General features: G+C 30.8%; 2 protein-coding genes across 2 annotated transcripts; both read left to right on the top strand.

Annotated features, from left to right (window-relative positions):
• Positions 1–782: 782 nt before the first annotated feature.
• LOC143226164 (eosinophil peroxidase-like) lies at positions 783–8,155 on the top strand. The gene is made up of 10 exons (XM_076456758.1): positions 783–884; positions 988–1,375; positions 1,892–2,030; positions 2,354–2,571; positions 3,495–3,689; positions 4,402–4,557; positions 5,509–5,610; positions 6,197–6,310; positions 7,194–7,329; positions 8,017–8,155. Exons 2-10 carry the CDS (start codon positions 1,342–1,344, stop codon positions 8,087–8,089), a joined length of 1,167 nt encoding a protein of 388 aa, XP_076312873.1. The 5' UTR covers positions 783–884; positions 988–1,341; the 3' UTR covers positions 8,090–8,155.
• Positions 8,156–8,161: 6 nt separating this feature from the next.
• Positions 8,162–11,716, top strand: LOC143226166 (heme peroxidase 2-like). The gene is made up of 5 exons (XM_076456759.1): positions 8,162–8,580; positions 8,977–9,146; positions 9,787–9,892; positions 10,428–10,489; positions 11,545–11,716. The coding sequence occupies exons 1-5, from the start codon at positions 8,162–8,164 to the stop codon at positions 11,559–11,561; spliced, it is 774 nt and encodes a 257-aa protein (XP_076312874.1). The 3' UTR covers positions 11,562–11,716.
• The last annotated feature ends 1,367 nt before the right edge of the window (positions 11,717–13,083 follow it).

Here is a 13,083-nt window from a genome sequence, read left to right as displayed (position 1 = left end):
CCCAAACGAGCCGTTTTTGCATATAAAGAAGCTAGTATTTCTTGCGTTAGACAAATTAATTGAAATAATAACCTAAGACCAATCTTATAATTTAAAAGTTTCATAAGCCTGAATTTCTTGGAGCTTGAGTAACTGGGGATTTAATGTGTTTTATTTGGACGTTGGACAAATGATCATGCAAAAGGCTACCTGAAACAAAATGATGTTTAGAAATTACCTAACGTTGTAAGTTTTGCAAATCGCTACAGCTGGCGCTGCATTCACAATATTCAGTTTTTTTATACATACTCTTACAACCATCAATATTTTACCTACGCTTTAAATGTGACTTATTTGCGAACGTACAGAGAACACTTTTCAAAGTTAGATCTCACGTTTGAAATATGTTTATGCAGGTGATCTTTTAATTCATACACAAAAGGTTAAATTTATAGACAATTGATTTGAAAGTGCACACAAATTTAAAAATGGTTTATGGAATTTTTTAAAGAAACTAACAATAAAAGCGAACCAGTTGTGGTTTAGTTGTGTTGCGAAATGCTAGTTGATTTTTCAAAAAGAACATCTGTTTGTATCAAATATTCATTTGAGTATTTTCTGACTTATTCAAAGATTTAGTCAGGTACGTACAAACACAAATAAACCATCTGCTAAGATCCCATGGTTATAAATTGTATTTACAAAATTCAACTATTTGAAACACTGGTCTACTATACCATCTGTTAGATTTGGCAAATGTTTTTGAATAACAGTTTTTACATGACATGTTTCACATAGATCTACAAAGACCGAAAACGTCAAAGTGTAGATAGTTGGTAATTATAAATACTCTTAACTTCACCTCCACTCCAGCAGTCTTCTCAAGCGACGTGTAAAACGGCCATGTAAGTTATTTTACTGGAACGCCTTTCCACTTTGTATATGAGAAATATATTTACCTAATCATATAATCGTTTTCCTTCATATTTTTTTTTCTCTTTCCTCTAGGATGTTGTTGACAGTGTTGTTGTTATTATTTTTGAATATTCATAATGTTCAGATGGATGAGTTCTTGACTCTTTCCTCTGATATGCTCGACAAGTACATTCGAGGAAAGGACATTATACATAAAATATCGGAAGGTTTCAAGGAAGACCAGGTATCAGTTGACAAAGAATTTGGTGATCAGGCCTAACTTTTATCGACAGAAACGAAGAACGATGTTGAAACAAACTACACCTTCACTCCTTCTCCTGATATCCTGAACGACACAGACTTAGGCAATTTTATTATAAGAAAGTTTTGACAGATTCCAAGTTACTTGATGAAGCTATTGATAAAGCTGTGAAAGACCTCAAAGAAATGAAATCACATATCAGAAAACCAATAGTAGAAAGTAAGTGATCTGTATAACTAACAATCACATTAGCTTAGAAGTTTATTTACTTTTTACAAGTTTCATCATCAATATTAATTAATTTTAATTGTCTAGTAATCATAATTTTCTAACATAAACCACTTTAATCGAGCAAATAGGAGCAAAACAACCCCCAATTAAATCTCTTTTGGGAAACATGATCATTAGATATGCTATGGAATTTTTTAATCAATCAATAAATGCAGATATTTTCATGTGTAGTCTACTAGTATATAACAATTATTAATTGAGATTTAAGGATAGATATACATATTTAAGAATATATTAATGGAAATTTAAAATTTCCGCATTCCGTATTTTCACGGGTAATATGAATATTTTACTTTTTCATATTTTATTATTCAATGTATTATTATTACAGATTTACTTTAGTATCTTGCGTAACTAATTCTTTAATATTGAAAAAATGTTATTGAAGAAAATCATGTTAAATGATATTTGAATTCGGTTTTAATAAAGTAAATCTCTTTACAGAAGTAGGTAGAAAGTCTTCTCTTTCACAATGCTCAGCTATGACAACCTACCACTACCGAATGCTAGGAGATAGCAGGGTGTCAAAGATGGTTGAAAAAGCTAGAATATTTGAAGAAACAACAAAGGTTTTTGCTGAAAAGTAAGATTTTATCTCCACATTTTACGTATTCTAGAAAACAAGCAAAAAACAAAAAACATAAAAGGAGTATTTAGAAAAATTACATTAAATTCCACCATAATGTCTTGAATAATGATACACATATGTGTTTTAAAAATATACTTTGCCAGTAAATATACTTTATTATGGTACAGCAAAATTACGTTCACTGTTCTACTCTTTGAAATTTGATGTCAAATGTTTCATTGAACGTACCAGTGTAAAAGACAAGTAGTCATGTGGCTGAAAGCATACTACCTCTTTATTTGGGAAATGAAAGGGACACCTTGTTTACCTCTTTATAGGCTAGGGTTAAAGAGCGAAGAAGTATCTGCTTTAGCTGATGTCCAATTAAAATCAAGCGAGTTAGGAAGTATGTTGAGCGAAGATGAAGAGAAAATAACGTGTAGTTGTTCACAAAAATACCGGGAATTTGACGGAACGTGTAACCGTTTACAATCTCCTCGAGATGGTTCTTCTTTCACCTGTTTGACCAGACTTCTTCCAGCAAAGTACGCTGATGGTGAGTATATTAAATTGATTAGCGTACCGTTGTCTTATGTTATAATTTATGAAATTATTCCAAGTCAAAAAAGTATAACTTTTCTTGGAGCAACCTTGATAAGATGCATTATGAAATTTATTTTCTGTAAAACTAACCCGAATGAGAAAAAATGTTTCTTTAAATATATTTTCTTGGTGGTAAGTGTAATTTTTCCCCTATCTAAATTCTTTCAGTACATGTACTAGAGCTTACTAGGTTTAAAAACAACAACAACAACAAATGTTTATCCATAAAACTGAATTTGTCTTTAGTTGAAACTGGCTTTTAAAACGTAGTCGCAGTTTTTTGCCCCGGGTGAATAGCTCATAGCTTTGTTGTGATCTTGTTTTTTCTTTTACCTCAGATTAATTTACCTTATTCTTACCTTAAATAATTTCAATTTGAGGTAAATTAGAATTGATTCTTATGAGTAATGAAATTGAATCGGATATATGCATGCCCCACCTTTGGAATTTCTAGCGTATAAAATAATAAATAGCAAGTAAAAAGGGAAAACATTGATCCCAAAGATTAATTTACTCTAATTCTACTGGAAAGAATTTCAAGTGCAAAGGCAATTGAAGATCCTCTCTCGTGTATATGAGTGTGTGTTTATATGCTATATATTGTTTTGAAGATAAAATATAAATTGAGACAAATATTGTTAGATTTTACGCTTGTAATCTAGATGTGTAATTATGTACGTCTGAACGGCTGGTATGGATATTAACACTTTTATTGATAAGCAGAGAACCACGTTTCGACCTTCCTAGGTCATTTTCAGAGTAACAAGAAAGAAAAGGAGTAATTGTTTAGAATTATTATGTTTGAGTAAAAAAACTTTATACTTGTTACAACAGTAAATGTTTTTATTGATATATAGAAAATGAATTTGTCTACAGGTACTTTTCAACCAAGAAAAGCAAAATCTGGAAACGTCTTACCGAATCCACGACTGGTATCAACTACAATGCACACCGATAGGAACAGAAAAGCATCTTTCACACACTTTTTGATGTTGTGGGGTCAATTTATGGACCACGATAGTGCTCTTTCTCCTTTTGACAGCGCCCCAGAAGAAGAAGTGATACTTGCAGGTAGATCTCTATTTTCGTTGTTCTTTTTTCCTCTTTATGTATTTACATCGACGTAAAATCACGTAAGATACAATGATTTTAAATTTTACTTTCAATCAGAAAAGCTGGTAAGATAAGTCACTTTATATATGAGAACAGCTCGAAACTTTAAGAAGTGTTAAATAGATACCTTATCAAATTCACAATTTTAATTTTTACTGTTCTAACAGAAACAGACCATGTTTTTAATCGAAGTATTCTGCTATTTTTCTTATACAAATAGTGTAGAATAATGACACTGAAAAAACCAACAACACAATAAACAAGTAAACATTAAATCAAATGAAAATAACCAGCTGTTAGCATATAATCAAACACTCCAAAGAAACTATGAATATCGTTCAAACTTAATCTCAATCATCACCTTAGAATATATATCATTAACCAGAAGGAATATTGGGATACCTTCTCTTGTCAATTAATTACCAAATCAAAAATAAATTAATCTTTTACTTTTTAATGTTTTATTGTAAGAAAAATTGCATCTTTTAACTGATTATGTTTATAACAAAAATTGTTATATAACTGAGTTTTTCCATACCTTGATATGTGTTTTAGCCTTTGATAATATCCGGGAAGAGTTAGTCGTTTGAATATTTTTGTGAACACTAATAAAACACATGAGGAACCTCTACTAATAATTGCATTTAACACTTTCATTTTAACCGTCAAGATGGAGGTGAAGGTGTGGACTGCTGCGATTCAGAGACTAGGAATGACACACGATGTCTTCCGATCGAAATTCCTCGAAATGATGAATTCTTTCGTCGATTTAATGAAAGATGTATGAATTTTCGAAGATCTGCTAGCTGTCCAAAATGCAAACTTGGTAAGGTCGTTAGCTAATAACATGAGAAGATCTTAGTGAGTAAGAAAATTTATATCTATAGAGAAAAAAATGTGATTCAGCGATTATAATTGTTTAACATAAGTCTTTTTGACATTTGTGTTTGATATAAGCCTGAAAACGTGGATTCTCTTATTTACAGTTTCTTAAATGATTTTTTAAAATTTAACTATTTAAGTTAATTTAATACATCATAGACATTTTAAATGTGTTAAATATTTCAGAGTGATTCTTTATAATACACCTTCAAATAATATTCAACATAATACACTGTTTGGTGATTAATGAATATTGCTGGAATATTTCTTTTTTTCATCAGCTAGAATTTTTTTTTTCATCGTTATAAATATTTTTATGTAAGGCAAAGTGGTTCAATATTAAGTGAAAAATTGTCGCAGATGCAAATATTTTCCTTGTTTAATTGTTGTGATATAGTGACCAATTTTTATACAATTTTTTGTGAGGACGTTATTTATCCTTCATCCAAACTTTTTAGTTAGCATTTAGTTTGAAACAGTGAGTATTAATTTCTCCTTATGATCGACTATGGTAACTTGATAGCATCTGCTTTTGATTTTTTTGTGTGTGTTTCCAAATATAATAAAGATAAACATTTTAACTGTTGTCCCCTTATATCGGTTTTGGGAAACATTGAACATTGATTTCTTAAAAATATAAAATAAAAAAATTAATAGTTTCCTATAAGCTTATCCCATTTCCCCTGAGGTTATAAAGGCTATGTTGACTTTTGCATGATATCTAATTCTTCAAAAAAGTGTTTTGAAAGACATCAATTAAATATAAACCTTTTCTAATACTAATGTTTAACATGTAGAAAATAAGTAACTTCTGAATGAAAGGTTTCAAACAATTCATTTTTTCTTTAGGTTAATTAAATGTATGTGCTATCTTTGAAATAATTCTTAACTGTAGGACCCAGGGATCAATTAAATTCTCCTACCAGTTTCGTGGACGGTTCTATGGTTTATGGAAGTGATCTTCACACCGTTCAATCACTGCGACTCTTCAGAAACGGTAAGTATTCCTCAACATTTAGGTTTTTGTTTATAGAAACAGCAAAACTGAATTCTATTACACAAGGTGCAGATGGCCATAATATGAGCGTTTAGGAAATGTTACACCTTAAATTCATTTTAAATATTTAAAGTTATGAAAATGTTTAAAAAATTTGTGCAACACTCCACGAGGGCTATCTGTGTTAGCCGTCTCTGATTAAGCATTGTAAAGCTAGAGATAAGGCTGTTAGTCATTACCACCTACCGCTAACTCTTGGGCTTTTACTTTACCAACGAATAGTGGAATTAATCGGTTCATTATAACGTCCATTCAACAATTTTCGATGGGAAGGGAATTTAAGTCTGAAATTGTCAAATTAGGAATCGAGTGCCATGACCACCTTGTAATGTCGGGCGCTCTTATGAGAGAGAATTAAACTACAAAAAATCAATTGATAGAGTTTTTTTTTTACAGAAATATTCGTGTAAAATAGTGTTTTAATTGATGTTTTACAAATATCTTGTATTGCAATCTCAGTTCATATTAGTTTTATAGTAGGAAATTACTATAAAAGAATGTATTTTAACCGCCTTTCTTTTGCCAGGTTTGATGAGGTTTCAAAGAGATTCGAAAAGAAATACCCTTTTACCACGATCTCGAAACGCCAGAAACGATTTGTGTAGTGACCCAGGAAACAGGTTATTTTGCTTTGAAGCAGGTAATCAATAAAAATTGATTTTTAATGTATAATAAAACGGTCAATAAAACCATTAATGAATTCATTAATGTATGAAATTAATTAATTTCACATGTGTATGTGAAATCAGGTATGACCAACTATATGATCATAAATAATCTTATATTGTTCAAAACTTACAAAAAACTTAATTTTTATGTGTTAGAAAGGTTGTAAGATGATATCGGCCGGAGGAAAATTGCATCTCGGACAACTGTTTCCCGCAGTCATATCTTCATATACGAATCTAACTGACTAAAATGGGAAAAGTAACTTGTTTTATATTAACAGAATAATGAATTATATAAAACTGTTCAACCCTGTCGAACTGACAAATGTTTACTATGCATCTCACAAAGGTTTAGTGACTGACCTTTAAATGTTAATTAAATTATAATTATTCATGTTCAACATTTGTATTTTGTTACAATCAACAAAATTTAACATGAAACCTTTGCCATTTTTTCTTCCTAAACATGAACTTACGTCATATAATTTTGCGTATTTGGGGATTTTTTCGTTTTATAAAAGAGACACAGTTGTCATGTTACCGTTAGAACATGTTTACTCAAACGAAAGTCCGATCAGGAGTATTCAGTACTGTGTATTTTCCAACTAAAGGTTTTCCTCACTAATGTGTACATTAAAGTTGTAATATATTACATCAAAATAGAGAGTTTGAGCTTTAATGTTCATGTTGCACGATTAGTAACCAAAGAGTGTAACCACTACAGTTTTATTGAAGATTACTTAATCAAAATAATGTATTTAAATAGCCTAATCAATCATCGCTTGCAGCAACTAAGTGTTCTATGCCTATTTTTGTTCAAACGGTATTACCAAAAATGTTTTTCTGGTTCTCCAGGAGATCGTCGCTTGAACGAACATTCAGCCTTGACAGCTTTACACACTGTATTTATCAGAGAACATAACAAAATTGCAAGAGAACTCAAAAGAATGAACCCATGTTGGAATGATGAGAGGCTGTTTCAAGAAGCCAGGTTCAGCTTATATTGTTTAGAAGCTGTTCATCAATGCAAACAACCATGATAGATCATAGCTAAATATTAACTAATAATGAAGAGACAAAAGTTAATATATTTTTCTTATTGTAGTATACAAATTCAGGAGAACAGAAATATTATTGTAAGAAAATATTTATTCATAAAATTTTACCATAGCTGTTAAACATATTTTTCCACTGTAATCATAACAGTTCCAAAGGGCTGGCCATTTCTAAAATTAAAGTTAATTATTTTGTTTGCAAGTAAGTTTGCGGTTAAGTACAAAGCTGCACAATGTGTTCTGCTCACATCAGAATCAAAACGCGGTTTCTGGCACTGTGAGTCGACAGACATGCCGATATGCCACAAGGGTGCAGATTAATGCTAATTCCAAATGATAACATAACAAGTAATCAGAATAATAACTAATATACAATAAGAATAAAACAAATAAAACGTATATTAAACGTTTAACCAATACTATTAATTAATTTACAGTTGAAGATATAATAAACGGTCTTGTTTTACATTTTTATTATGTTACGAAATATCTTTATAATAAAAATTACATTTTTTTATTTACTCCAGTGATAACTGCCATTTTTATTTTTTAAGATTATTCAGTTGTTTAAATTATTGTTTATTCATTCTGTTGATGTTTAATTGTTATTGTTGTTTCTTTAGGAGGATCGTGATTGCTGAGATCCAAATGATTACATACAATGAATTTCTAAGTCTTGTCGTTGGTCCCAGCTAATATAATAACTTTTTATTAAGAACTCTCCAGCATGATTTCTACACTGTATACAACTCTAACGTCAATCCTGGTATGATTAATGAATTTACCTCAGCATGCTTTCGATTTGGCCATTCCACATCTCAAGGTTCTTTCATAGAAATTCAATCTTCTGGAAATCGTACAAATTTCAAGTTGCGAAACAATTTTTTCCACCCATTTGATCTCTACAATGGACAAACAGAACTTCTTGTGAGAGGGCTTGCTGATCAGTTGGCTCAAAAATCTGATAACTTTATCGTTGAAGATTTGACTAACCACCTGTACCGCAGGAGAGGAGAAAAGTTCGGACTAGATCTTATGGCTATCAATATTCAAAGAGGCAGAGACCACGGAATTCGACCTTATGTAGATTACCTTCGAGCTATATTTAATTTTAGTGTCACATCTTTTTCAGATCTAAATAATATCATGCCTAAGCAAGTACTGCAGAAGTTTGAACAAATTTACGAGTACGTAATTATTGTTATAGTTGATCGATTGTAATCATAAATATGAAATTTTTTTGTTTACCCGCTATTTGGAAAGCTATACAATAACAAGTAATCGAATTCCAGAATTTAACGTTAGAAGCCCCTTAAAGTCCTAAGTCTAAAATTTAATTTTCAAACGAGTATTTAATTGTGAAACATTTTCGTTAGATATTAATATATTTTTCCATTTCTATAATGTTTACTTTTAAATACTCATTTATAAACAATTATAGGAAGGTGAATAATTTTTATAAGTTTATTTTTCTTTGCGTTTGTCTTTTATATTATCACATTTCTAAATCATATTGTACGAACAAGAAACGTATTTTGTTTGTAAACGGTATTTATTTGAAACATTTCTAATTCTTCTTTCAGGTCCGTTGACGATATTGACTTCTTCTCAGGCAGTATTTCGGAGAGACCAGTTTCAGATGGTATCGTCGGACCTACCTGTGGTTTTATTATTGCCTTACAATACAACAGATTAAGATTTGGAGATCAATACTTCTTTGATGTGTATGGAGAAGCTGGTTCTTTCACACCTGGTATGTTCAATCTTTGTTTAGTACATCTCATACAGTTAAAGTTGTTTATTTACTTACAGGTATTGTATATGAAATATGTTTTCACAACGTTTAAAGTGGTTAACACAAAACGAAACGCTCTTGTTGCGTTGTAACATATTCCCAATGATTTAGGCCTAGCATGGCCTGGTGGTTATGGCACTCGACTCGTAATCCGAGGGTCGCGGGTCCGAATCTCTGTCACACTAAACATGCTCGCTCTTTCAGCCGTGGAGGCGTTATAATGTGACGGTCAATCCCACTATTCGTTGATAAAAGTGTTGCCCAAGAGTTGGCGGTGGGTGGTCATGACTAGCTGCCTTCCTTCTTGTCTTACACTTTTAAATTAGGGACGGCTAGTGCAGATAGCCCTCGTGTAGTTTTGCGCGAAATTCAAACCCAACTAAACCCAGTGATTTGAAACTTCAATACAACACGGGAACTGTTACCTTTCTTTAATTATGTTTTGTCAAGCATGCACAGTGTGCAGTTTTGAAGTTGTTTGGTACGTGTGAAATAATAGATAATGTTTTAATAAATCGTACAATTTTAGAAATGTTTGTAACATAAAATAGAAAAATATTATTAGCATTATATTATTATTCAATTGATCTTTACACAGCCCAGTTGAGAGAAATCCGAGAGGTAACTTTGTCCAGAATTTTGTGTGAGAACAGTGACGAAGTGGATGAACTCCAACAATGGATCTTCCGACCAGTTTCTGAGAAGTGAGTTAGAAAACTATCTTCTCTATTTTTATTAGTTTGTAAAACTTAATAACAGCTACATTGGTGATGTTCTCGTAATGGAATACTAATAAATAAATTTATGATTTTCTTAATTAATTAATCTGAAAGTTTTTATTTGCTTTTGTAAAGATGTGAAAACAAAACCGTTCAGTTAAAAATTTTTAATGATGTTTTTAACATGTAAGGTAGTATAACAAAAGGAAAAATGTATAAAAATTACTATATTTTTATAACTCGTGTATATTTGGCAAAATAACTAACTTTGAAAACAATTCGGATTAAAGTGCTTGTTTTCATTTTGTTTGTCCCTAAAACTAGTTTGGAAAGCAAACATTTTTATAATTACTGTATTGAAAACATTTTGATAAATAATTATCAGTTGTGAAAACCGTGATTTTTTTTGTCAGAATCAATGATATTACAGTTATTTAAAATCTCGTCTAAATTCATGGAGCTCGAAATTTGAGGTTTGCGGAACGTTATATTAAATACTTTCCATGATTGTTTATTTTAGCAATCCATCTTTGAAATGCTCGTCTCGAAGATCCTTTAACTTCATACCATGGCAGGATGCTTGTAAGTTATATTATCAGTATTGATTTTTACTGTTTTTAAACGTTTATACCTGATGTTATAATAGTTTCTAATAATACAGAACAATGTTATTAAGATTCCCGGAATAATAGGTGCAGGTCTGTTTCTTACTATAATAAGTTAAGAGACACACAATTAATATATAAATGATCGATCTTGAAAAGATCAACCTTACTATTCTGTAAAATTTCCAATTCGATAAGTAATATACAGTCGTTATTTAAAAACGTTGTATATAATTTGTGTACAGCTTATTATAGCAGCTAGCTTCTCAAATAAACCTAAATATAAAGGAAATGTTTCTCTCGTATGGTACCTTATCTTCAACAAAAGGATAAAACAGGATCAGATTTGCTAGAGGAGATTTTGTGGTAGTGATATTGTCTCACGTCGATACCCAAATCTAGAAGGCGACAGCTTTTGCTCAAATAATACATTTTATAAGTACCTTAATTTTAAAACAACTTAGCTTACATGTGTTTTTTTTACGACATAAACGTGTTGTAATTTCTAGTTGAAAACAATGAAAATTGTCTAGTTTGAAATTTTATTTTATCTATGAGACTGTCATCTTGTGTTAAGTAAATAAAATAGCACACCAGATACTTTCCTACTTCTTCGTATTTATATTATACCCTGACGAAACTGTTCCCATTTTTTTCAAATAGCATGAATTTTGACATGTGTTATACGCATAAGAAAAAATAATCGGAAAAACTAAGTTAATTTTTCCTGAAGTTTTCTTTGTAGTGTTCAAAAACATAGAAACGTAATGTTTCTAAACGGAATAATGTACAACTCTGAAGCTTGGTGATATTATTTTTGTTTCAGTGGTGCTCCAAAACAAAATACATGTGTTTTTGTGGGTCTTTTCATCATTGACTGAAAGTGTTTTTTTGTGTTTCAAATTGTCATTTTCCGAGAATGATTCAAACTTCAAATATGTACAGAGTATTATCTAACAGACCAATTTACTAACCAAATGACAGTATTGGTCAACCATAGTGCAGTATTGATACGTTTTTCTTCTTTTGCAGCGTGCAACAACGAGTAATGGAGGAAGGTGAAAGAAACGAGTTTTAAAATGCACTTCAGTTGTTGTTACCTGCACCAAATAAATAATACAAAAAAGTATTAATTACAGGGTCAAAAGGTATTATAAATAATCTTGTGTATACTTTAAGCATATATTAAAATGATGTTCATCACTGATATCAGTTGTACTTATTTTCAATGTTGAGAGAATCAGACTTTTCCAACTGTATATGATAAACACTACAATACTTTTGTTCTTATTATTTTATTAAGCGATTTCGTGACTTAAAATACTAATCTTCATGATATTGTTTTGGATTTCTCCTAAAATAAAAACGTTTAAATACCATTATTCAACTGAATATAAATAACATGAATTTAATAAATATTTTTCAAAATGTGCGGAAATAAAATACAGTTCTTAAATAAGTAAAGTACGTTAGAATATATTGAAAAATAAATTAGTTAAAGATTTGCGAATATACTTTTTTTCTCTTCCTTCACCCCCCTACAGCACAGCGGTATTTATACGTATTTACCGTATATAAATATTATTTTTACCTTGCATATATATAATGCATATATATCTTATATATATATAATATAATATATTATAACTTATATATTATTATTAATAACAACTAGTTATTAATAATAATAACCATTATTAACAAAGTGTTAATTTTCACGTTGAGTTCGGGATAAGTTTATTGCAGTATGGTTTGGTTTTTCTTAATAGAAGCCTTTGAAGTTTACTTTTTCTCTATTGGATGGGGTCTTTATTAAACACTTTCATCTTGCTGTAGTCATTTAAGACCACTTTATCAAGTAATCTTGTTTATTGAAAATGAAAATTTCAACCCCTTTTACAGGATTTGATAGCACTATATTATCTGTAAGTTTAAAATGGCTACTACTTCGGCGTTTCACACGTTACTATCATATATATTTTTAAATCATAAATATAGAAACCAGATAAAATTATTTCCGATACACAATTATATCGCTGAAGGTTTTACATTGGTCAGTATTTTTTCAAAATTTAGAAAGACAACGGCACATTTAATTTTTTTTTGGAAGTTCGTGCAAAGCTACAAGAGGGTTATCTGCGCTAGCCGTCCCTAATTTAACAGTGTAAGACTAGACGTAAGGCAGATAGTCATCATCACCCACCGCCAACTCTTGGGCTACTCTTTTACCAACGAATAGTGGGATTAACCGCACATTATAACGCCCCTATGGCTGGGAGGGGGAGCATTTTTAGCGCGACTCGGGCGCGAACCCGCGACCCTTAGATTACAAAGCGCACGCCTTAACGCGCTAGGCCATGCCAGGCCCGCCAATTAAGAGTCGAACTTTAGTTTTTCAGTTTTATTTATTAAGAAGTAAAGTTCAAACTTCAGATGATATATATATAGAAATTTGACATGAAAATCGTTATTTGCTAAAAGTAACTCCGAGAAATATTGGTTATTTAATAATTCACGAACCTGGGATACTGCTGCATATTCGACAAAAAATAATTAATACTTGGTTATAAA

Source organism: Tachypleus tridentatus, chromosome 9 (assembly GCF_004210375.1).
Source record: "Tachypleus tridentatus isolate NWPU-2018 chromosome 9, ASM421037v1, whole genome shotgun sequence".
NCBI lineage: Eukaryota > Metazoa > Arthropoda > Merostomata > Xiphosura > Limulidae > Tachypleus > Tachypleus tridentatus.
Note: the sequence above shows the minus strand (reverse complement) of the source record. Positions and strands in the feature narration are given on the sequence as shown.